This window comes from Papio anubis, chromosome 2 (genome assembly GCF_008728515.1).
Source record: "Papio anubis isolate 15944 chromosome 2, Panubis1.0, whole genome shotgun sequence".
Taxonomy (NCBI): domain Eukaryota; kingdom Metazoa; phylum Chordata; class Mammalia; order Primates; family Cercopithecidae; genus Papio; species Papio anubis.
In genome coordinates, this window is record NC_044977.1 from 88,568,534 (window position 1) to 88,590,671 (window position 22,138).

At 54.5% G+C, this 22,138-nt stretch overlaps 3 protein-coding genes across 6 annotated transcripts; 1 reads left to right on the forward strand and 2 right to left on the reverse strand.

Annotated features, from left to right (window-relative positions):
- Positions 1-1,046: 1,046 nt before the first annotated feature.
- RPL29 (ribosomal protein L29) lies at positions 1,047-3,777 on the forward strand. The gene is made up of 4 exons (XM_009200629.3): positions 1,047-1,193; positions 1,615-1,659; positions 1,977-2,041; positions 3,256-3,777. Exons 2-4 carry the CDS (start codon positions 1,623-1,625, stop codon positions 3,625-3,627), a joined length of 474 nt encoding a protein of 157 aa, XP_009198893.2. The 5' UTR covers positions 1,047-1,193; positions 1,615-1,622; the 3' UTR covers positions 3,628-3,777.
- A 3,071-nt stretch (positions 3,778-6,848) lies between these two features.
- LOC101019806 (aminoacylase-1) lies at positions 6,849-12,657 on the reverse strand. 2 transcript variants are annotated; one of them, XM_003894334.3, is made up of 15 exons: positions 12,351-12,657; positions 11,854-11,965; positions 10,770-10,834; positions 10,576-10,680; positions 10,095-10,189; positions 9,710-9,786; positions 9,536-9,625; positions 9,379-9,435; positions 8,977-9,050; positions 8,842-8,891; positions 8,585-8,729; positions 8,414-8,482; positions 7,435-7,514; positions 7,222-7,282; positions 6,849-7,138 (listed from the first exon to the last, which is right to left on the reverse strand). In XM_003894334.3, the coding sequence occupies exons 2-15, from the start codon at positions 11,945-11,947 to the stop codon at positions 6,974-6,976; spliced, it is 1,227 nt and encodes a 408-aa protein (XP_003894383.1). In that variant the 5' UTR covers positions 11,948-11,965; positions 12,351-12,657; the 3' UTR covers positions 6,849-6,973. The 2 variants fall into 2 exon arrangements, with proteins under 2 accessions (XP_003894383.1, XP_031519168.1); XM_031663308.1 differs by lacking the exon at positions 9,536-9,625.
- A 2,983-nt stretch (positions 12,658-15,640) lies between these two features.
- ABHD14A (abhydrolase domain containing 14A) lies at positions 15,641-22,138 on the reverse strand. 3 transcript variants are annotated; one of them, XM_009200631.4, is made up of 5 exons: positions 21,646-22,138; positions 18,778-18,989; positions 18,488-18,603; positions 16,211-16,446; positions 15,641-16,003 (listed from the first exon to the last, which is right to left on the reverse strand). In XM_009200631.4, exons 1-5 carry the CDS (start codon positions 21,712-21,714, stop codon positions 15,821-15,823), a joined length of 816 nt encoding a protein of 271 aa, XP_009198895.1. In that variant the 5' UTR covers positions 21,715-22,138; the 3' UTR covers positions 15,641-15,820. The 3 variants fall into 3 exon arrangements, with proteins under 3 accessions (XP_009198895.1, XP_021790052.1, XP_021790051.1); XM_021934360.2 differs by having other exon boundaries at positions 16,361-16,446; positions 21,646-22,114; XM_021934359.2 differs by lacking the exon at positions 21,646-22,138 and adding an exon at positions 19,182-20,176.

The following is a 22,138-nucleotide window of genomic DNA, read 5'->3' on the forward strand; positions in this document are numbered from 1 at the left end:
GATCTTCAATGCAAGGGGATGTCCTTGCAGATTTAAGGGACAGGATCTGATTTGTATCTTAAAACAAGTCCCCAAGCCCCACTGCTGTGTGGAAAATGAACTATAGGGGGAAGAGGTGGAGAGGGCAACAGAGTTGTTAGAGGCAGTGCTTGCTCAATTCTGATGTCCAACAGGCATCTCACATTTAATGCAACCAACAAAAATATCTGGCTCATCATTCCCCCTCAAAACAAAACAAAGCCCCTGCTCCCCACTCAATCTTCCATCTCTGTAAACAGCCCCACCATTCACCCAGCTGTCAAGCCAAAGACACAGGGGCTATCCTTGCCGCCTCCTTCTCCCTCATCTTCTGTGTCCCAAGTCCAGTCTACTCTTTCCTTGTCCACTCCTCTGCATTCCCACTGTCCTCCCTCAGGGCCTCTCTCCTTCCTCCCCTCTGCTCCTTCTCCACGAAAGAGGTGTGTTTTTGTTGTTGTTGTTTTGAGACAGAGTCGGGCCCTGAAGCCCAGGCTGGAGTGCAATGGCGCAATCTTGGTTCACTACAACCTCCACCTCCCAGATTCAAGCAATTCTCCTGCCTCAGCCTCCAGAGTAGCTGGGATTACAGGCGCGTGCCACCACGCCCGGCTAATTTTTTTTTTTTTTTTTTTTTTTTTTAGTAGGGGTTTCACCATTTTAGCCAGGTTGGTCTCGAATCCTGACTCATGATCCGCCTGCAGGAGTAGCCACCACACCAATCTCGGCTTCCCAAAGTGCTGGACCAGGTGCTGAATGACTGCCAGGTGCAGTAGAAGGCGGAGGTTGCGGTGGGCCGAGATCGTGCCATTGAACTCTAGCCTGGGTGGAAGAGCGAAACTCCGTCTCAAAAAAAAAAAAAAAAAAATAAACAACAGATCTCCTTGCCTAACATCGATCCCTGAAGGACTTCTTTCTCTTTCAGGATCTTGAATAAGACTTAAGAACCAGGTCCTGGAGAAACAGAGAGGTGAAGAGGTAGCCTGAAGGGGGCGGAGGCAAGCTCGTAGCACTGCCTCCACGTCCGGCTTGGTTCTTCCGGGCCTCGGAACTTTTCTTCCCAGAGCGGAGGGAAGCCTTTCCAGTAGTACTTTCCGGCGTTATTGACCCTATTTCCCGTGCTGCACCGCAGCCCCTTTCTCTTCCGGTTCTAGGCGCTTCGGGAGCCGCGGCTAAAGGTAAGTGTTGGCCGCGCGGCATCCGATGCCATCCGCGACTTACGAGCGGCGGCGGGGCGCAGGCTGCGGAGAGGACGGGTGACCGACTGTCTGTCTGTGGGGAGCGAAGGCTGCGGGGTGGGAATGGTGTTTCTAGGTCCTAAGAGGGGAATGGCAGGGAAAGCCACTTTATTGGGGAACGCAGCTTTCCGGGGGTAAGGAGTTGATTTCAGGGCATCATTACGTGGGTTTGGGAGTCAGGGACTGGCGTCGGGTCGTGCAGAGTAAGTCGAGACTGGTGGAGGCTGCACATATTCTGTCTGCAGGTTCGTTTCTGGCTTCTGGTCTCACGTTCCACCAGATGGGTCGGGCGGGGGCCGGGTGGGCAGAGGTGGCCCAGCCTGGAGAGCCCCTAACCCTGATCACCACTTTTGTCTTCTAGGTGCAGACATGGCCAAGTCCAAGAACCACACCACACACAACCAGTGTAAGTTTTTTGGGCCCTGTCTACATCCCAGACCTTGGCAAGGACTGGTTCAGGCAAACTGGGGCAGGGATGAAGGGGCACGTTTCCATTGTGGGCCTGAGGCTGATTGATTTCACCCAGTAATAACTTTAGGGTTATAGGTTTAGAGATCCACTTGAGATACACAGTGTTTTGCATTTAGTAGTAAGGGTTTCCCATATCTCAAGCGTAGCTGCTGTAGGAAGCACTGGTTCTCCCAGACTTGCCAGCTGTGATGTTGGGTGGTCTTTATCAGAGGAAAGTTCTTTGTTGGCTTAATTCCCTTTTTTCTCCCACAGCCCGAAAATGGCACAGAAATGGTATCAAGAAACCCCGATCACAAAGATACGAATCTCTTAAGGGGGTGAGTGCGCTGAATCACGTGGAAGTGTCTTTTCTTGGTTCCAGGTGCACAGTCAAGGCCTTTCATGTAGTTTTTCTCTTACTTTGGCTTCTGCCTGAGCAGAGCCTAACTGGCCTAGCCAAAGCCTGCAATTCCTTTTTCTACCCTACCAGACCCATAATAAAGCTTTCCTTGGTCTTCCCCAGCCTGAAGTGTAACCCTCTGGTCAGGGCATAACCTGCTCCTGGCCATCTCCCTTGCTTGGCAGTGGCATTTAGGGTAAGGAGTGGCCTTGTCTGAGTGTGTTCAGGGCACATTCCCACACTGACCAGCCTTATGACCTCGATCCGACCCAGTGCTGTACTTGGGGTCAGCTTCTCTTCCTGTGTCAGGGAGTTCTAAGAATTAGCCAAGAAGGCTGGAGGGTCTAGGGGACGGCTGAGCGTGTCCCCAGTCTGTTCCTCCCCTTTTGCTCTCTGTTCTGTGGAGTAAATCACAAACTCTGGCCGGGCGTGGTGGCTCACGACTGTAATCCCAGTACTTTGGGAGGCTGAGACGGGTGGATCACGAGGTCAGGAGATTGAGACCATCCTGGCTAACACGGTGAAACCCTGTCTCTACTAAAAATAACCAAAAATTTAGCTGGGCGTGGTGGCGGACGCCTGTAGTCCCAGCTACTTGGGAGGCTGAGGCAGGAGAATTGCGTGAACCCGGGAGGCGGAGCTTGCAGTGAGCCAAGATCGTGCCACCACACTCCAGCCTGGGCATCTGAGCAAGACTCCGTCTCAAAAAAAAAAAAAAAAAAATCACAAACTCTGTGCCTCGGTTTCCCCATATTCTGCCTCGGCTAGAAGTCTTTTGGACCAGACTTGGTATTTAATTGACACCTTCTTCTAAAGATGGGAGCGGGGGTGTCCCTGAGGGGATGTCAGGAAGAAACTTGGTGGAACCCTTGCTGTAGGAAGTTGAAACCCTGCAACCTTGGCAGACAGGGCAGCAAAGCGGCTTGTAATTTTGTTCTTGAAGGAGGTCTGTACAGCATTACCCAGGTGCAGTATCGGCTCCCTGGGGTGGTGGTACCCTTTTTCTGGAAATAGTTTCAAGAGGTTGGGTATTTCCACATTTGAGGTTGACTTGATGCTGTCTTTAGAATACTGGGTACCCCTATGGAGAGAGGCATCAGTGAGAGACTTGGGGACCCACATGCTGCCACCTGTACCTTTCCTGCTTTTCAGGTGGACCCCAAGTTCCTGAGGAACATGCGCTTTGCCAAGAAGCACAACAAGAAGGGCCTAAAGAAGATGCAGGCCAACAATGCCAAGGCCATGAGTGCACGTGCCGAGGCTGTCAAGGCCCTCGTAAAGCCCAAGGAGGTTAAGCCCAAGATCCCAAAGGGTGTCAGCCGCAAGCTTGATCGACTTGCCTACATTGCCCACCCCAAGCTTGGGAAGCGTGCTCGTGCTCGCATTGCCAAGGGGCTCCGGCTGTGCCGGCCAAAGGCCAAGGCCAAGGCCAAGGATCAAACCAAGGCCCAGGCTGCAGCTCCAGCTTCAATTCCAGCTCAGGTTCCCAAAGGTGCCCAGGCCACTACAAAGGCTACAGAGTAGGTATCTCTGTCTGCCAACGTGAGGACAGAAGGACTGGTGCGACCCCCCACCCCCACCTCTGGGCTGCCATCTGCATGGGGCTGGGGTCCTCCTGTGCTTTTTGTACAAATAAACCTGAGGCAGGATTTGTTAGCCTCTATGATCCTGGGACTGGGTTTGGTTGCTCCATCTGCTGGTGTGGGAGAAGACATGAGTCTGTGGGTGGTGGTGGGTGGGTGGGAGTCAGGAGATGGGGCCGTGTAGTGCAAGAGGAGGACCTAATGAATGAGAAATGATTGAGGGCTTTTGGGAAGCTCGGGCACATTGCTTGCTAGACTGTGTAAGTTGCCGAGCAAAGGGAGTAATTTTTTTTTTTGAGACAGTCTCCTCTCATCCAGGCTGGACTGCAGTGACACCATCTAACCTCACTGCAAGCTCCGCCGCCTCAGTTCACGCCATTCTCCTGCCTCAGCCTCCCAAGTGGTTCGGACTACAGGCACCTGCCACCACACCCAGCTAATTTTGTTTTTGTATTTTTAGTAGAGATGGGGTTTCACCGTGTTAGCCAGGATGGTCTCGATCTCCTGACCTCGTGATCCGCCTGCCTCAGCCTCCCAAAGTGCTGGGATTACAGGCATGAGCCAGTGCGCCTGGCCCAAAGGGAGAAATCATAAACATCCTCATGAGGTCTTAACGCATACTCCGAGGGAGGGGAAGGGGCCCCGCTGAGCAGCTCTGCACTCTGGCCTGAGGTGTCCCAGACTTGGGTTCTTTCGGTGCACCTGGTCAGCATCCACTGCTCTGGGCTATGTTAGTTCCCCAACAGCTAGGGATCCAGGAAGGCAGATGGTGGTGGCACTGCTTTACTCCCATGACTGGTTCTGACCCTGCTGTGCCCCTGAGTCAGCTGCTTCACATAGAGGTCTTCATCCTCAGCAGTCAGTGAAGCAAGTAGTAAAATAAGCATTTGTGGAGGCTTCCTATAGAAGGCACCAGGTGGGCACTTCCCAGGTGCACTTAATCCTCAAAACCAGCCTTGGACAGTGTAGAAACTCAAAAAGGGGTGCTGTTATGCTACAGCAGCAGGTGCAGCCCATGGCATGTGATCCCCTAATTCTGAAGTAGATATTATGATTATCTTTGTTTCACTGGTGAGAAAATATTGAAGATAATGAAGCTGGGAAGGGGTGGGGGTAGCATTTGATCCTAGGCAGTCCATGTGGGGCCCTAGGAGGCTTCAGTTGCCCAACCAGGGCTGGGGCTGCTAGCTCTTGACTGTAATCCTGGCAGTCTCTGGGAGGCCAACTGCCCCTTGCCAAGGCGTGTCAGGTAGACATGGGGTTGAAAGGGAGCAGGAGCAGGTTGTGTTCTGAAGGTGGTTTGGCCCAGACAGGCCACCAAGTTGATGACTTCCAAAGTGAGGTCCCAAGTGTTCCTGCCATGAAAAAAGTGATCCCTTTACCAAGTGCCAGTCTGAGGGGGAGGCCAGGTCAGGGCTTCAACTGGGCTTAAGATCACACCCAGCTGCTGCCTTCAGCCTCCAGCTTCTACGTGGAATCTGCCTTGTGCTCAGGAAGCACAAATTTCCAGTTCTTGAGTCTCGACTCATTCACCTCCAAGCTCTGTTGTCTAGGGCAAACTATGCTAGTGGAACATGTTTCTTAATTCTTTTGAGAGAGTCTCGCTCTGTCGTCCAGGCTGGAATGCAGTGGCGTGATCTCGGCTCACTGCAACCTCCATCCCCTGGGTTCAGGCGATTCTCTAGAATCAGCCTCCTGACTATAGGCACATGCCACCACACCTGGCTAATTTTTTTGTATTTTCAGTAGACATGGGGTTTTGCCATGTTGCCCATGCTGGGTCTTGAACTCCTGAGCTCAGGCAGTCCGCCCGCCTCAGCCTCCCAAAGTGTTAGGATTACAGGCATGAGCCACTGCACCTGGCCAGTGAAACCTGTTTCTGCATTGCTAGTGGGACCTGGCATCCATCACAAGACTGCTGTACGGGTTCAATGTAAAGAAAGCCAGTCTAGGCCAGGTACGGTGGCTCACGCCTGTAAACGCAGCACTTTCGGAGGCCGAGGCGGGCAGATCGCCTGAGGACAAGAGATCGAAAACATCCTGCTCAACTTGGTGAAACCCTGTCTCTACTAAAAATACAAAAATTAGCCAGGCATGGTGGCGTGGACATGTAGTCCCAGCTACTTGGGAGGCTGAGGCAGGAGAATCCCTTGAACCCGGGAGGCAGATGTGAAACCCCATCTCTACTAAAAATACAAAAAGTAAGCTGGGTGTGGTGGCGGGGGCCTTAGTCCCAGCTACTTAGGAGGCTGAGGCAGAATGGCGTGAACCCAGGAGGTGGAGCTTGCAGTGAGCCGAGGTCGTGCCACTGCACTCCAGCCTGGGCGACAGAGCAAGACTCCGCCTCAAAAAAAAAAAAAAAAAAAAACAGTCTAAGTCCTGGCTCCTTGTCAACTGTGAGCAGGAGTCATTGTTATTTCTATTAGTACTAAGCCTGCAGTCTGCAGCCAGGCTCTGGACTTCTCTTCTGGCTACAACTAGAATCAAAAAATCCAACCACCCCCAACCCACCCATCTCCCCTGCCCCATGCTCAGGGAAGTCAGAACAGGATAGAGCAGATCTGGCTAGATCAGGCTCTGCTCTTGGGGCCATAGTTTACTAGTTTACTCATGGTAAAGCCTGGGGTCCTAGCAAGGCTGACATGGAAACCCACTTCCTAGGCCTCTGTACACACAGATCCAGGGTGCTGAGGCCCCTAAGATGAACTGGCCTAGTCTACCAGGGCCCCTGCCCCTCTGTGGCCCCTGCTGCCAATACAAGGGTGTACAGGTTTTGACAAGGGCCAGCAGTCACCGTTGGCCCTCTGCCTGCCCCTCATCTGGCAGGTGCCCAGCTGGTACTATTCTGGTCCTGTCTTAGGATCCCAGATGTACACCCAGGAAGATGGGAGTGGTTCCTGAGGTCCTTAGTATCCCCCTTCGATTGGAATGGAATCTCTGACAGGTCAGAACTAAGTATGGTGGCCACTGAAATAGGAACTGTGGCCCTTTCTTGCTAGGCACAGACATGGCTGGATGGTACTGAATGGGTGTGCTGTATCAAGGCGCACAGAGCAGTGTGGGGTAGTGGGGAAGTGCTCACAGCCAGGCTCAGTTTCCTCATCTGTGAAATGGAGATGGTAACATGTCCCCAAGGAAAGGAAAATTCTTGCTCCACGAGTGCCTTGCTGTTAGTAATTCAGAGACAGCCCTGTCCGTAGACTTTATTATTTGGAAGGGGGAAGAGGAGGTCCTTGGCACTGGTTGGGATGGAAGCCCCAGGGGCAAAGGTTGAGGAGTTCCAGGGCTCAGCTCTCACTGGGCAGGGCAGGCACACTGGCAAGGGCAGGCAGCAGGCGTGTATATATGTCCACCCCACGGAGGAACACAGCCTCATGCAGCCGTTCATCGTGGTCGTGCAGTAGCACAGGTGTGCGGTTCAAGGGTGAGAAGCCTAGAGCTGGGACCCCCACCTGCAGGGGCGAGGAGGAGCCATTAAGGGAAAGGCAGCCTCAGGCCCAGTCCACTGCCCAGGCACTCCATGCAAGTGGCTCACCGCACGGATAAAGCGGCTGTCAGTGGCAGCAGGCATGATCTCAGGCTCCAGAGAGAGGTTCCTATAGGAGAAAGAGCCTGATGAATGGAGAGGGAGAAAGGGAAGAATTGAAGGGGCAAGGGAAGGTGGGGGAGAGGCAGGAGAAGGGAGGGGGCAGCAGGAAGGAGAGGAGTAGGGGGCTGGGCTGTGAGGAGAGCTGGCCAGTGTGCTCACATGTCCTTGCAGACCCGGCTAAAAGCTGCCCACCAGGGGTTTGAGTCATCAGTAGGTGTCACTTGGGGGTGCATCCACTTCTGAGGGACGGGAAGGATGGCAGGATCAGGACATGGGCCTGGGCATGTTGCCCTATTTCCCATAGAGTGGGCTGTGCCTGGCACAGAACACCTCCCCACCCCCACTCCTTCACCTACCCAGACATCTGGGTGGCCAGTCCGGCCACAGATCCTCTTTCAGCCCCTCAAATGTCCTAGGTCTGGGATGTTCCCACCCTCCATCTACTTACCTCCTGGGCCATCCTTCAGATCCTAGCCCAAGTGCCCCTTCCTCAAGATGGCTCCCCGAGACCTCAGACTAGTTGGATACTCCAGTTAGAGGTTTTCAGAGTGCAAGGGGCCACCTTTTTCTGTACCACATGTATTATATAAAAGTACGGCTGGGCCCAGTGGCTCATGCCTGTAATCCCAGTACTTTGCGAGGCCAAGGTGGGTGGACCACTGGAGGCCAGGAGTTCGAGACAAGCCTGGCCAACACGGTGAAACCCTGTCTCTACTAAAAATGCAAAAATTAGCTGGGTGTGGTGGCAGGTGCCTGTAATCCCAGCTACTCTGGAGGCTGAGGCACGAGAATTGCTTGAACCCGGGAGGCGGAGGTGAGCCCAGATTGTGCCACTGCACTGCAGCCTGGGTGACGGAGTGAGACTCTCTCAGAAAAAAGTAATAGCATATAAATGTTTGATTTATATTTCCCTGTTTCACCATACAGGGGCGTGAACTGTGCCTAATTTTATTCCCCACAGCATTCCCCAGCACCCACAGTAGCATCTAGAAACTAATGCTTGTTGGAATAAAATGTGTCTATCACAGATAAAGAAATGCCCAGACATATGCAGACACACCAAGCACACACTCCACTGTTGCACACTTGGGTCTCCCCCAGCTCCCACACTCTCCCATCACATGTCCCAAGTCCATACCTGAGCAAACTCTAAGGTGACCCCCTCGCCAGCTGCCTGGCACCAGCTCTGCAGCTGCTCCTCAAAAGCCTAAGAGAAGGAAGATGAGCTGATCCCTCAGGCTTTCCAGAGGCCTCTAGGACAAGACTTAGGACCCAGGATCCTTCCTCCAAACCCAGGTGGAGGTGGCACCTTGAAGTCCACATCCGGTGCCACACGGAAGTCAAAGCTGGCGCTCATGGTGGCAGGTACCACGTTATAGGCCACGCCACCCTCTAGCTTAGTCAGGTTCACGGACGTCACAGCCCCCTCTTTCAGGTGGGGGTTTGACTGCAGCCTGTGGTGTGGGGACAGGGAAGCAGCAGCAACAGATAAAAGAGGTGGCTCAGACTCTATCCTCTGTGGTACCGCCTCCCAGAGCCACCCCACCGCTTCCCAGACTGCCTCACCTCTGCCATTCCTTCTCCCGGAATGCCAGGATGGAGCTCACAACCTTGTGCTACGAGAATATGAAGTTAAATGGGACAGTGGTCTCAGGATAGAGCTTCCTGAACTCCCAGACTCCCTCCCGGGGTGCCACGTACCAGCTTCTCTGCTGCTGTGTCCTCGATGAAGAGCGAGCCATGGCCTGGCCTCCCAGTGCTGGTGACCCGCACCCCTGGGGAGGTGTAGGGGGAAGGGAGTGTCTTCAGCATGAGGGGCTGGAGAAACAATCTGCCCTGGGGTGGACCCAGGTCTCCCCCTCATTCCAGGCTCCTCTGGCAGGGTCCTGTCCCTGCTCAGGGCCCATAGCGTACAGCTTGTTTCTGCCCAGTCAGGGCTTGCCCTCAGAGAAGCTCAGATAGGAAAGAGCTGGGAGGCAGAGGCTCTGGGTTCGAGGCCTTCTCAGGCCTCAACTTTTGCTGTGCAACTCTTCATAGGACCGTGCCCTTTCTGGCCTAGCCTCCCACCTGTAGAGTGAGCCCTCCCTCCAAGCTCATACTTACACCAGGGACTCCGCTCACTATAAAAGACTGTGAAGGCATCAGTGGGGTTGGCTATGCCTGAGGAGAGAAAGGGGGTTCAGAGGGTAGAGCAGCCCAGTCCCCACTAGCAGCCTCCTACTCCCTGCCTGGCTGCTCATCAGCTTGCCAACCTGCTCACCCTCATCCAGGGCAAATCCTGCCCTCAGGGCGTGGAACTCAGGCCGCTGCACGAACAGCTCCATGCCTTGGTGACCCCCAACCTCCTCATCTGTAAAAGCAGCAGGGCCATGAGATGAGGAGGCTGCCCCACCCCCACCCTCCCCTTTCCCAGAGGTATCTGAACCACTCCTACCAGGCACAAAGGTCATGTGGATGGTTCTGGGGAACCGGTGGCCCTCCACCTTCAGCCTCCTCACAGCCTCCAGGTACCTGAGGGGGCATAAGCCAGGTGCTAGGGGAGCCACCAGATGCTCAGGCTGGCCCGGCAGGCAGGGCCAGCAGGCTGGAGTCCTGTGCCCTGGACTTTACCCTGCCACACCCTGATAGGGACTCCAGAAAGTCCGTGCTCCTCTCTGGGCTGCATCTCCCTATCGATGCAATGGTCATGGTAGTAATTCCTGTCCAAGGGGTCAAGGTGTCCCTTGGCCTTAAGTTTCTCCAATCACCCCTCCAGGTCCTGGGTCAATCCACTAGACCAGTGGGGACATTGTGGAGGAGCGGGAATGGAGGACACTCACTGGATGCTGACGCACTTCATGTCTTGGGCACCCCTGGCATAGATGTAGCCCTCAGAATCCTTGAAGGCCTCAAAGGGGTCGTGACTCCAATGTTCCTGGGGGCAGGGATGGGAAGAGGGGCCCAAACCTCCAATTTAGCCATTAATCCACTCTGGTCAACAGTGGCCCTTCCCTAGGAGCCCACCATAGGGTTGGAGTGACAGGTGGAGTGGTGGGGGAGGAAAGACGGGGGCTGAAGAAGGCAGCTGATTGCCATCCCCCATCACTGTCTCCTGCTTCCCACCCCCTAGTCCCTACCCCACTCTGGCCCAGATCTTGTTGCTGGACGAAGGCTGCTTGAGTGGTGTAATGTCATAAGGATGTTGAAAGTCAGTGCCAGGACTGGAACCAGGACCATGCGCTCCCTGAGGCTGGATCCTGGGGTGTGCATCATGTCTGTCCCCAACGTCTGCAATGCCCACCGCCCCAGCCCCTTACATACCTTGAAGACAGGCACCACATCCGTGTGGGAGTTGAGCAAGATGGAGGAGAGTGCAGGGTTGGTGCCTGGCCAGGTCAACACGGTCACCACATAGCCAGGTGCCACCTGGAGATGGTCAGGAGGGGAGGTGGTCTGAGCAGGGTGAGGAAGTGCCCAGGCCCACCTCCCTTCCCTGCTTAGGGCCCCAGGCTCACCTCCACTTTCTGACAGCCCAGGCCCAGCTGGCGGGCTCTCTCCTCAAAGAAGGCCACAGCAGCTCCTGGAGGCACAGAGTGTCTGGGGCTGCTTCTGCCTACTCACAGCTTCCCACCAGCCCAGGCAGCCCGGAGAAGGGAGCACACCCAGAAATGGGCTGCTGCCTCCCCAACACACTCCATATCCCTCAGAGACACTTGCATTTCCATCCCCAAGAAAAAAGATATTTTTGGCTATTCAGTGACCCTTTCTGGAAGGCCAGGGGGACGTCCAGCGTTGGAGGAAGGTGTTATCTTCCTTAAATATGGGAAACTATGGCACAGTGACATGAAGTGATTCACCCACCATGTCTCAGCTGATTAATCACAGAGGAGGAATTTGGACCCACGTTCAGAATTCCCAGTCACCAAGGTTTTTTTTTTTTTTTGGGACAGGGTCTCACTCTGTCACCAAGGCTGGAGTGAAGCGGTGCGATCTCGGCTCCACTGCAACCTCGACTTCCCAGGCTCAAGTGATCCTCCCACCTCAACCTCCGGAGTAGCTGGGACTACAGGTGCGCCACCGTTCCTGACTAATTTTTGTATTTTTCTGTAGAGACAGAGTCTTGCCATGTTGCCCAAGCCAGTCTTGAACTCCTGGGCCCAAGCAATCTGCCAGCCTCAACCTCCTGAAGCGCTGGGATAAAAGGCAGGAGCCACCTCCCAGGCCCTAACCACCAAGCTTGATTCCCTAAGGGCTGTGGCCTTTGTCCAGCCTCAGTGGGCTTCTGGAGGGCTTCTCCTTCCCCTGTGGCTGCCTGAGGATTCCCCCACCACTCCTGCCCTGGGGAGTGACGTGAAGTTTTTCTTTAACCAGCTGCCATGAGTAACCTCGGGCAGCAGCAGAGCGTCTGGGGAAAGGATTCCTCCATAACCTGGAGGGGCTGCCTCAGTCTATTTACTTGGGCAATGACTGGAGGGGTTGGGGAGCCATTTGGGACAGCAGAGGGGGGCTCAGCTGGGTGACAGGTGTTGGAGGCTGGTTTAGAGCACAGTCTCCGTCCGTAAGGCCCCGTCACAGGCTCTGGAAGCACCGTCTTCTCACCATAGTCAGGCTTGGGCTGGACCGTGCGGATGCGCAGGTACTGGCGGAAGAGCGTCACTGATGGATGCTCCTCCTCGGGACCCTTGCTGGTCATGGCGCTGCGCGTGGTGAGCTGGGGGCAAAGTGAATGGCTAACTACCCCTCCCAGCCCCTGGACCCGGTGCGCTCCTGCACACAGCCCGTCCCTACGGCGGCTCCCGGATTTCCCACAGGGGTAGGATTTCCCATTAAGGAGCACCCATTCTGTTTCAACTCTGGGCTGTCTGCTTCCAGCACATTTCCTTATTTAATCCCCCAAAAGAGCCCCATGAAGTTTGTGCTCAGAATGCCCACTTTACAGAGGAGAAAGCCGAGAGGCTCAGAGAGGTTCGAGGACAGCTCAGAGTAGCCCAGCGAGGTTTGAACCAAGACTTGTACTCCCCCATCCCTCAAAAAACAACAACAGGAAAAAACCCAACGCCTCCCAATTGCCCGGCTTCCAAGCCACGGGGCCCCACCTCACTCTCCTGTCGCTGAGTTCACGCTCGCCTCCCAGCGCCCGACCCTGACTGTGGCCTGGACTTAGGGTACAGCGAGGTCGCCTGCGAGGTCGCAGGCTCAGGACCGCCCCCGTCCGCCCACCACGTGCCCCGGGCCGGATGTCGGGGCGGAGACCAAAGACCGCCAGTGAGGGCCGTGCCAGCGCTTGCGGCCGCGTCGGCGCGGAAGTCCCCGCCCGCCTCTGGTTCGGGCCTCAGCGGGATTACTGGAGGTTTAGATCAGGATCCCGCCCCCGGGCAGCGGCCGCCGCAGCCAGCGCCGCCCAGTGAGCTGCGAGCTCCGGGCTGGCCCCGCCTTGACAGGCCCGCCCCGCCCCACACCACAGGCCTGCCACTCCTGCCCCCGGAGCTCAGGACGGTCCCGTCCCTTAAGGACGCCTCCTCCTTCAGCCCCCGGATAGGGCGGGAGGAAAAGGGTCCGCCCCGAGTCTCTGAAGATGCAGAGCTGCAAAGCCCTCGGCCTGCCCCCCTGCGCTCCTCGGCAACAGCTCCCCTGTGCAGGACCCTGTGCAGGCCTCGGCCCCTCTGGGAGGTCCTCCTAGCGCCTCAGCTCCACTTGTACTGAAAGTTACTGGTCATTATCTGTCTGCCCACACTGTGAGCTCCACTTCCTGCGAGGTTCTGCCCCTGGCCATGCCGACCCCGGACACTGTGCCAGAAATGGGAATAAACGCATGGACAAGAGCACGTGTGACGGTGTGAGCGTGCCACTGCGTGTGCAGTCTATCAGTGGGTATGACTGTGTATGGGACAGTGTGAGATGGTGGGTCGGTGTGATGATGTCACTGTGAGTGGATGCAGTTCTGACCCTGGATGACAGTGTGAGGAAACTGGCTCTTCTGCAGCCACCGGAGCGGGAGGCTAAACAGGCACAGGTGTACCACTGACTCCCTGCAGGCCACAGCTGCAGTTGCCCACTTGTCCCCCAGCTGCCCTTTGTACTCCCAGCCAGGTCTGCCCTCTGCTCCAGGGGCTGAGTCAGCTTGGGGAAGGGTGAGGGACAAAGACTTAAATCTCTAGGCCAAGGACGCACGCTGGGGGGAGGGGTTCTGTCCCACCTTTCCTGAGGTTTAAGTCTTGGCTGCTCTCACATAACATGAGGGCAAATGGACTTTAACTCATAACAATGCTGGCTAATCTTTATTTAGTTATTTTTTTGATACAGTCTCACTCTGTCATGTGGGCAACTAGATTTTAACTCATAACAATGCTGGCTAATTATTTATCTATTTATTCATGCGGGCAAATAGACTTTAACTCATAACAATGCTGGCTAATTATTTAGCTATTTATTTTTTTTGAGATGGAGTCTCACTCTGTTGCCCAGGCTGGAGTGCAGTGACTCGTTCTTGGCTCACTGCAAACTCTGCCTCCTGGGTTCAAGTGATTCTCCTGCCTCAGCCTCCAGAGTAGCTGGGACTACAGGTGCGTGCCACCACGCTAGGCTAATTTTTGTATTTTTAGTAGAGACAGGGTTTGTCATGTTGGCCAGGGTGGTCTTGAACACTCGACCTCAGGTGATCTACCTGCCTCGGCATCCCAAGGTGTTCGGATTACAGATGTGAGTCACTGTGCCCAGCCAATGCTGGCTAATTTTTTTTTTTTTTTTTTTTTCTGAGATGGAGCCTCACTCTGCCGCCCAGGCTGGAGCACAATGGTGAGATCTTGGCTCACTGCAAGCTCCAACTCCCGAGTTCACGCCATTCTCCTGGCTCAGCCTCCCGAGTAGCTGGGACTACTGTCACTCACCACTATGCACTATGCCTGGCTAATTTTTTGCATTTTTAGTAGAGACGGGTTTTCACCATGTGAGCCTTAGCCAGGATGGTCTCGATCTCCTGACCTCGTGATCCACCCACCTCAGCCTCCCAAAGTGCTGCGATTACAGGCGTGAGCCACTGCGCCGGGCCCAATGCTAGCTAATTTTTTTTTTTTTTTTTTTTTTGAGAGAGTCTCGCTCTGTTGCCCAGGTGGAGAGCAGTGGCATGATCTCCGCTCACTGCAAGCTCCGCCTTCCAGGTTCACACCATTCTCCTGCCTCAGCCTCCGGGGTAGCTGGGACTACAGGCACCTGCCACCACGCCCGGCCCAATGTTTTGTATTTTTTTTAGTAGAGACAGGAATTCACCATGTTAGTCCAGGATGGTCTGGATCTCTTGACCTTATTGATCCGCCAGCCCGGCCTCCAAAGTTCGGATTACAGGCATGAGCCACTATTGCCAATAATGCTGGCTCTTTTTTGAGACAGAGTCGGCTCTATTGCCAGAGCTGGAGTGCAGTGGCGGGATCTCAGCTCACTGCGACTCCGCCTCCAGGTTTATATGGCATTCTCCTGCCTCAGCCTCCCGAGTAGCTGGAACTACGGTGCCTGCCACGTAGCCCGGCTAGTTTTTTGTATTTTTTAGTACAGGCGAGTTTCACCATGTTAGCCAGGGGATGGTCTCGATCTCCTGACCTTGTGATTACCAGCCTCGGCCTCCCCAAGGTGCTGGGATTACAGGTGTAGTCACGGCGCCGACAGCGTGGCTAGGTCTGTTTTTTTTTTTTTTTTTTTTTGAGACCCCGAGTCTGGCTCTGTTGCCAGGCTGGAGTGCTGTGGCCGGATCTCAGCTCACTGCAAGCTCCGCCTCCCGGGTTCGCCATTCTCCTGCCTCAGCCCTCCCATGTAGCTGGGACTACGAAGCCATACCTGCGCCCGGCTTGGCCGCACATATTTTTAGTAGAGAGCCCGGGGTTTCACCCGTGTTAGCCAGGATGGTCTCGATCTCCTGACCTCGTGATCCGCCCGTCTCGGCCTCCCAAAGTGCTGGGATTACAGGCTTGAGCCACCGCGCCCGGCCAATGCTGGCTAATTCTTAAATCGCATTCCCCACACCCTCTAGGTTCCTGACTCCCTCAGCTTGGCTGTCCAGACCCTGGATTTCCCACCAATCCCAGTGGTCATGCAGCAGCAGTAATTCACCCTGCCTCCCACCAGCAATTCCCCAGCCTTATGTGGCTGAGTACTCAGTTATCCAGACTCATTCAGTCCTGTAACCACCCTCCAACCTAGGCGTTGCCATCATACCCGTTTTATAGATGAGGAAACTCAGGCACACAGTGGTGAGACCAGGCACTTAGGAAGTGGCGCACTCTTAGCCTTCCCAGACTGCTGGAGCATCCCCTCCAGCTCCCAGGCCCAAAGTAGTCCCAGACTTGCCTCCCACTCCCGTCTCTCCCACAGCACACCAGGAAATGGAACCTGTCACTTCCCAGGCAGGACAAATATGCTTTTTTATTGTGTCTGTGAGATGAAATGAGAAGTCCTGGCTGGGTCTGACCCTCTGGCCTCTGGCCTCCAATCCCAGAGGTTGTCTCCCTGGTCAGGGGAGCGTGGTGGTCCAGACTGTCCAAGCTCAGGCCAGGTCGGGACCTGGGAGTGGGTTAGTTCAAGGTAGATGGTCAAGGAAGGCAAGCAGGACAAGGTGGAAGTCTTGCGGCTTGTGGAGGTAGCAGGCATGGCCCGCATTGCGTAGCTTCACCACAGAGTGGTTGGGCAGGTGGCGGAGCTGCCGCAGTGACTCTCGAGCCAGGATGTGGTCCAGCTCTCCATACAGGATAAGGGTTGGAGTCTGCAGGGCAAGGCAGGGGGCTGTGATCTTGGGGCCTGATGAGTTTCTGACCCCCAAGCCACTTCCTAGGAAGCCTTCCCCAACACCATCCAACTCTTCCTTCCAAGATCAGGGATAAGGCCATGTCCTGCCAAGTAAGACTTGAGTCTTGAACCCCCCCAAGCCAGAGACAGGGCGCCAGGACCTTTGAGATCCTTCTCCCAGTACCTTCACAGCCCAGAATTGTTCCTGGGTGTAGTTCTGGGTGGAGGTGGGTGCAATGGGCACGAATCCATGTAGCTGGTGGTGGCCTCGCATCAGGAAGGGCAGGGCATAGTGGCCACTCAGCGAGGGGCTCACCAACACGGCATTCTGTACCTCCAGGTCCTGCAGCGCCCGCTCCAGCAATGCTGCCCGCCCTGCCTCTGTGCTTGCCTCCTTTGAAGGTGCCGAGTTCCCAAAACCTAGGAACAGCAGCAGGTACCAGCTGAGGGGCAATGGGAAGGAGCACAAGACTTCCTGCCCACCACAGTGGGGGAAAAAGTTGGGGACCAGTGGCACTGGCGCACACTACCTAAAACTGCCCAGAAGCTATTTTTTGGCAATGTAATATGCCTGTTAGAAAAGCATATCTTGGCCAGGTGTGGTGGCTCACCCCTGTAATCCCAGCACTTTGGGAGGCCGAGGCAGGCGGATCCCCTGAGGTCAGGAGTTCGAGACCAGCCTGGAGAACATGGAGAAACTGTCTCTACTAAAAAAAAAAAAAAACACAAAAATTAGCTGGGCGTGGTGGCAGGCGCCTGAAATCCCAGCTTCTTGGGAGGCTGAGGCAGAAGAATTGCTGGAGCCCAGCAGGTGGAGGTTGCGGTAAGCCAAGATGGTGCCACTGCACTACAGCCTGGGTGACAGAGTGAGACTCTGTCTCAGGAAAAAAAAAAAAAAAAAAGGAAAAAGAAAAGCATATCTTTCATTCATCTAATATTAGCAAAATGAAAAAGACTGAAATAACACCCAGTGTTGGGGGAGACATGGGGAAATATGCACTTTCATACATGACAGATGAGAAGATAAATCCATACAGTGTTTTTGGAGGATGAGGTAGTAGTTATCGAAATTTAAAAGTGCATGTCTTGGTGGCTGGGCGCAGTGGCTCATGCCTGTAATCCCAGCATTTTAGGAGGCCAAGGTGGGTGGATCATAAGGTCAGGAGTTTGAGACCAGCCTGATCAACATGGTGAAACCCTGTCTCTACTAAAAACACAAAAATTAGCTGGGCGTGGTGGTGCGCGCCTGTAATTCCAACTACTCGGGAGGCTGAGGTAGGAGAATCACTTGAACCCAGGAGGTGGAGGTTGCAGTGAGCCGAGTACGAGCCACTGCACTCCAGCCTGGGAGACAGAGCGAGACTCCATCTAAAACAAACAAACAAACAAACCATGTCCTTTGGCCCATCAATTGTCCTCAGTAGCTACCCTAGAGAAATTATTGCTTACATATTCAAAGAAGCATGTCCAAGGATGCTTTAGCTACTACATTGCTTGAGCATTCCGCCAGTAGAGGAATGGCTGGATAAAGCCTGTCCATCCCTTCTATGGGACACACTGCAGGGTTAACAACAGAGAGGGAGGTTTGCAGGGACCGGCATGATCTTTGAGACATGATGTAGGGAGAGAAAACCAAGCTGCAGATGGATGTGCTAAGCAGGCAGGACACCAGTCATGTTTACAGCCCTTACCAGACAATTCTCTATATTATCTGCATCTTTATGTGTGGGAATACCCAGAAGAGGGTGTGGCATCCCCTAAACTTCTTAGAGAGGGAGAGAAATGCGGCACCGGTCTCCGAGTGCTTCGCTATTTTTTAGGTTTTTTTTATCCTCTATGATTCGATGACATTTTAAAATTTTTTTAATGACAAAAATGATAGCATAAATCATTTGTGTACTTAAAAACACAAAACCTATATAGTTTGTCATAAAAAGTACACTGCTTGGCGGGCACAGTGGCTCACACCTGTAATCCCAGCACTTTGGGAGGCTGAGGTGGGCAGATCACCTGAGGTCGGGAGTTCAAGACCAGCCTGGCCAGCATGGTGAAACCCTATCTCCACTAAAAATAGAAAAATTAGCCGGGTGTGGTGGCAGGCACCTGTAATCCCAGCTACTTCGGAAGCTAAGGCAGGAGAATCGCTTGAACCCAGGAGGCGGAGGTTGCAGTGAGCTGAGATTGCACCATTATACTCTAGCCTGGGTGAAAAAGCGAGACTCTTGTCTCAAAAAATATATATAAATAAAATAAAAAAAGAAAGTACACTGCTTGTGAAGAGTTTTTATTTGCTTCATGACCTAGAATTCACACTAGTTTTCATGGTAGAAAATGAAAACACAGACTTTTTCATGGTGCCTCCTCACGTTGTGACCTGCCACTGCTTGTCCATACACTAGGGTCCAGTTGCCCCCCAGCCACACCTTAGGGCTTCCCTAGACAAAGGGGTGGGGGTGCTCACCTGGAAGGTCAAGGGCCACGGCCCGGTAGCCCCTCTGTGACAGTAGCTGCAGTGTGCCCAGCTGCTCCCACGTGTGAGAGTTAAAGGCCTTTCCATGAAGCAGCACCACCTCCACCCTGCAGGCACGTGGGAATGTGTATCCTGGGGACCTGGTGTAGCCCGCCTTTCTTTATTCCTAGGCTTCTCCCATTGCCCTCCCAGGCCCTGAGCACTCTGAGTATAATGGAGGTCCCACACAGGGACTCCCCTTGGGCCTAGTCCCTCCACTAGACCCTTGGGGCAGCACCTACCTGTGGGCCGGGTTGAGTGGGAGCACCTCGCGGTAAAAGATGGGGGAGTTGCCAGGAGTAAGACCAGCCAGGACAGTGACATTGGGGTCTCCCCAGAACCAGGAATTCTGCTCTGGGGGGCCTGGCAGCCCCACATACAGTAGGAAAATGAGCAGCAGACCCAGGCCCAGCAGGGCTACCTGGGACCGGCTCATGGAGGTCTGTACCACAGTCTGGAGGAGGAGAGGAGAGGGAAAAGAGGTTGGGACCGAGCCCCTACAAGGACCTCTGGATCCCATCCCAAAAACCCACCCAGAGTCCCCAGCAGAGGAAGAGCTCTAGCCCTTGCCCTTTCCCTTGCTATGGGCAAAGTTCTGGGGGTTCATGCTCAACTACTCCACATGCCAGGGCAAATGCTCAGATACCTCAGTGTGAGGAGGTGCATCTGAGGTGTCCTCTGGCACACAGCATGCTCAGTGACCGCCACCATCATGGGATCAACTGAAACCACTTCCGTTCATCAAGCGCTTATGACAGCAGGCCCTGAGTGTGGCACTTTACATACAATGTTCTTTTCCACCAAGAACGCTGGGGAGCAGATGTGATTACAATTCTCTTACAGGTGAGGAAATGGAGGCTCAGAGAGGTACATTCTCTTGCCCAAAGTGCCAAGTAGCAAGTGGGGGAATTGGGGTTTGAACCTAGGAATGGGCTTCTAACTACCAGGCCACACTTGGTTTGCCAAGGAGGAACCCATGGAGCTGGGAGGTGATGGATGAACTGGAGCCTTGCAGGTGGAAAAAGTGGTGAGGGCCATCAAAGGAGAAAGACTGCGTGCAAAGGGACCTCCCACTTAAGGGCATGTTTGGAAATGGTTCTTTTAATCTCGCTGCATTTAATACTGCTAAAATCAGAATGCGTTTTACAATCGCATTATAACTAACGGTCTAACCCAGCTGTTATGAAGAGGCTCACAGTGAATGTCTGTAATAGAGGAAAATGCTGAGGAGTGAGGGGCTGCAGGGCCAGGGAGGAGTATGGTACACCCAGAAATGAAAAACACAGCGTAGAGTTTGGAGAGATGAATGCTACTCCCCATCCCATACACAGACAGCTTCTGGCCAAATGACCTGCTTCGTGGACTCCTCCAGTCTGGGGTCTCTGCCACCCCAGAGGACAGCCCTTAGGACTCAGGACTCAAATTGGGCAGGCCTTTGAGACTGCCACTTCTGGCCTTGTGTCTTCAGTTTGTCAGTAAAATGGGATAACCTCGTGGCTGCCCTCCTAAGCTTCCTGTGAGATTTAGATAATACCATGGACTGGATCAGGGCTGTTCCTGCCATTTCTTGGGCCTAGGATGAGCACGCCTGCTTCATTCCCGGAGTCCAGCGAATACATCTTTATTTATTTATTTTTATGTTTCTGAGACAGAGACTTGCTCTGTCGCCCAGGCTAGAGTGCAGTGGCACAATCTCGGCTCACTGCAACCTCCGTCTCCCGGGTTCAAGCGATTCTCCTGCCTCAGCCTCCCAAATAGCTGGGATTACAGGCGCTCGCCACCGTGCCCGGCTAAGTTTTCTATTTTTTAGTAGAGACGGGGTTTCACCATGTTGTTCAGGCTGTTCTCGAACTCCTGACCTCGTGATCCACCCGCCTCGGCCTCCCAGAGTGCTGAGATTACAGGCGTGAGCCACCGCGCCCGGCCAGCACACCTTTGTTGAGTGCCAATTGGGCATCTGCCCGAGCTAGGAGCCGGGGGCCCGTCTTGGGTCCTATTCATCCCTCTGGGATGTTTTAGGGACGTTTCCTGAGCCTGCATCCCCAGGCTTCGGGGGTTTGTGGGCCACAGCAGCAGCCTTTCTGCTGTTTCTGGAAAACCAGGACCTAGTGGAGGAAGACCGCATTCCTCTTTTCTTCGAGACCACGAACAACCTCAGACGCACGTCTCTAACAGGGCGTTAGCCCAGGTTCCCACCCGGCGCGAGGGACCTTTCCTTGTAGTCCATTCGGGGCGACCCCGCGCCCCTCCAAGTAGGGAAGGGCGGGGCTTAGGCTGTTGCCTTGGCAACCCAAGGTGCTACGAAGTACTAGGCAATTGTAGCGGACCTGCAGCCGGCCGCCTGGGGGGATATGCGAGGGGCAGGGTAAACTGTGCCCGCGTTAGGTCATTGGAATATGCGTTGACAGTAATACACAGGTGCACACAAGCACAAATACGAATCTTGCCCCCACACGCTTTTCTTTTGCACAAGCTATTCCCTGCATGTACATGCAGCCTCCTTGCACACACACTGGCCCGTGTGCGATCAATCCCTTCCATTTAGTAATGGTATCCTCTAAATCACGCACGCAGTCAGGCATCAGGAAGCCAGAGAGACTGATGGAGGTGCACGCTTTCAAAACCACAGGCTGATCCTCAGAAATACTCAAGCATGGTCATACACACAACCGTAAAACTACACACTCACACAAGAAAGGCACACGCATAGGAAAGCAGACACACACATAAACCCTCAGAAATGCACACACGCAGACAGGTAGACACATACCCTTAAAATCACACGCACACAGAAATACACTGGGAAGACATACGCCGACGCAAGCAGGCAGACATCAACGAACACACTCCCCCTACCAATATAAGCGCGCAGAAACACACTGACGGACACCACGCAGACACACGAGCGTACACATACACCCAGACCCCCAAGAACACACGCAGACCCTGCGCGCACACACAACACGCGCGCACACACAACACGCGCGCACACGCACACCCGCAGCCCCAGCATCTGCTTCTTCCACGGGACTCTGCCCCGGAGCAAGGGGCGGGGTAAAGATGGCCCGCCCCCGGGCCACCGGCCGGCCTCCGTACCCGGGGAGACTCACCGGGCCGAACGGGATGAGCGGGCGGGCCCCGCCCAGGCGGAACCAGCAGCCGCACAGCGCCCCGACCATGGCTGCCTCCGCAGCTCCGCGGGCCGCTCCGGCTCTAGAAGGCCAGGACCGCGGCCACCGAGGCGCGCCTGCGCACTCCGCAGCCGCGGGCCTACAGCCCAGTTACCGAGTCGTCTGCGCGAAGGGGGTGCTGGGGGCAGAGCCCAAATGCTCTCTGGCCCGCCCCCTGCCCAGATTTTCGGAATTGTTTTTGGCTTGAAGGATGGCGGAGAGCCATGTGGCTTCTTCCCAATGGAACATCTCCACTCTGGCTCTGTTCTCTGGCCTGTATAATGGAGTTAAGGATAAAACCCACAGCACAGGGTTGTTCTAGGTTCTTAAGGACGGGTCAAGCCTCAGAACAGTGTCCGGAGCAGAGGCCTCATTGTGTAAATGTCAGATATTGTTATGCAGCAGCTCCAGGTCTTGGCCCAGCCACTTTCCT

Coding starts and splice junctions, on each gene's coding strand:
- LOC101019806 (XM_003894334.3), bottom strand. CDS start 11,947: ATGACCAGCAAGGGTCCCGAGGAGGAGCATCCATCAGTGACGCTCTTC. Junction 9,051..9,378: donor TAGTGAGCGGAGTCCCTGGT/GTAAGTATGAGC, acceptor ACACCTCCCCAG/GGGTGCGGGTCACCAGCACT. Junction 8,483..8,584: donor CACCGGATGTGGACTTCAAG/GTGCCACCTCCA, acceptor TCCTTCTCTTAG/GCTTTTGAGGAGCAGCTGCA.
- RPL29 (XM_009200629.3), top strand. CDS start 1,623: ATGGCCAAGTCCAAGAACCACACCACACACAACCAGT. Junction 1,660..1,976: donor CCACACCACACACAACCAGT/GTAAGTTTTTTG, acceptor TTTCTCCCACAG/CCCGAAAATGGCACAGAAAT. Junction 2,042..3,255: donor GATACGAATCTCTTAAGGGG/GTGAGTGCGCTG, acceptor CCTGCTTTTCAG/GTGGACCCCAAGTTCCTGAG.
- ABHD14A (XM_009200631.4), bottom strand. CDS start 21,714: ATGGTCGGGGCGCTGTGCGGCTGCTGGTTCCGCCTGGGCGGGGCCCGC. Junction 18,604..18,777: donor CCACTCAACCCGGCCCACAG/GTAGGTGCTGCC, acceptor ACGTGCCTGCAG/GGTGGAGGTGGTGCTGCTTC. Junction 16,004..16,210: donor AACAATTCTGGGCTGTGAAG/GTACTGGGAGAA, acceptor CTTGCCCTGCAG/ACTCCAACCCTTATCCTGTA.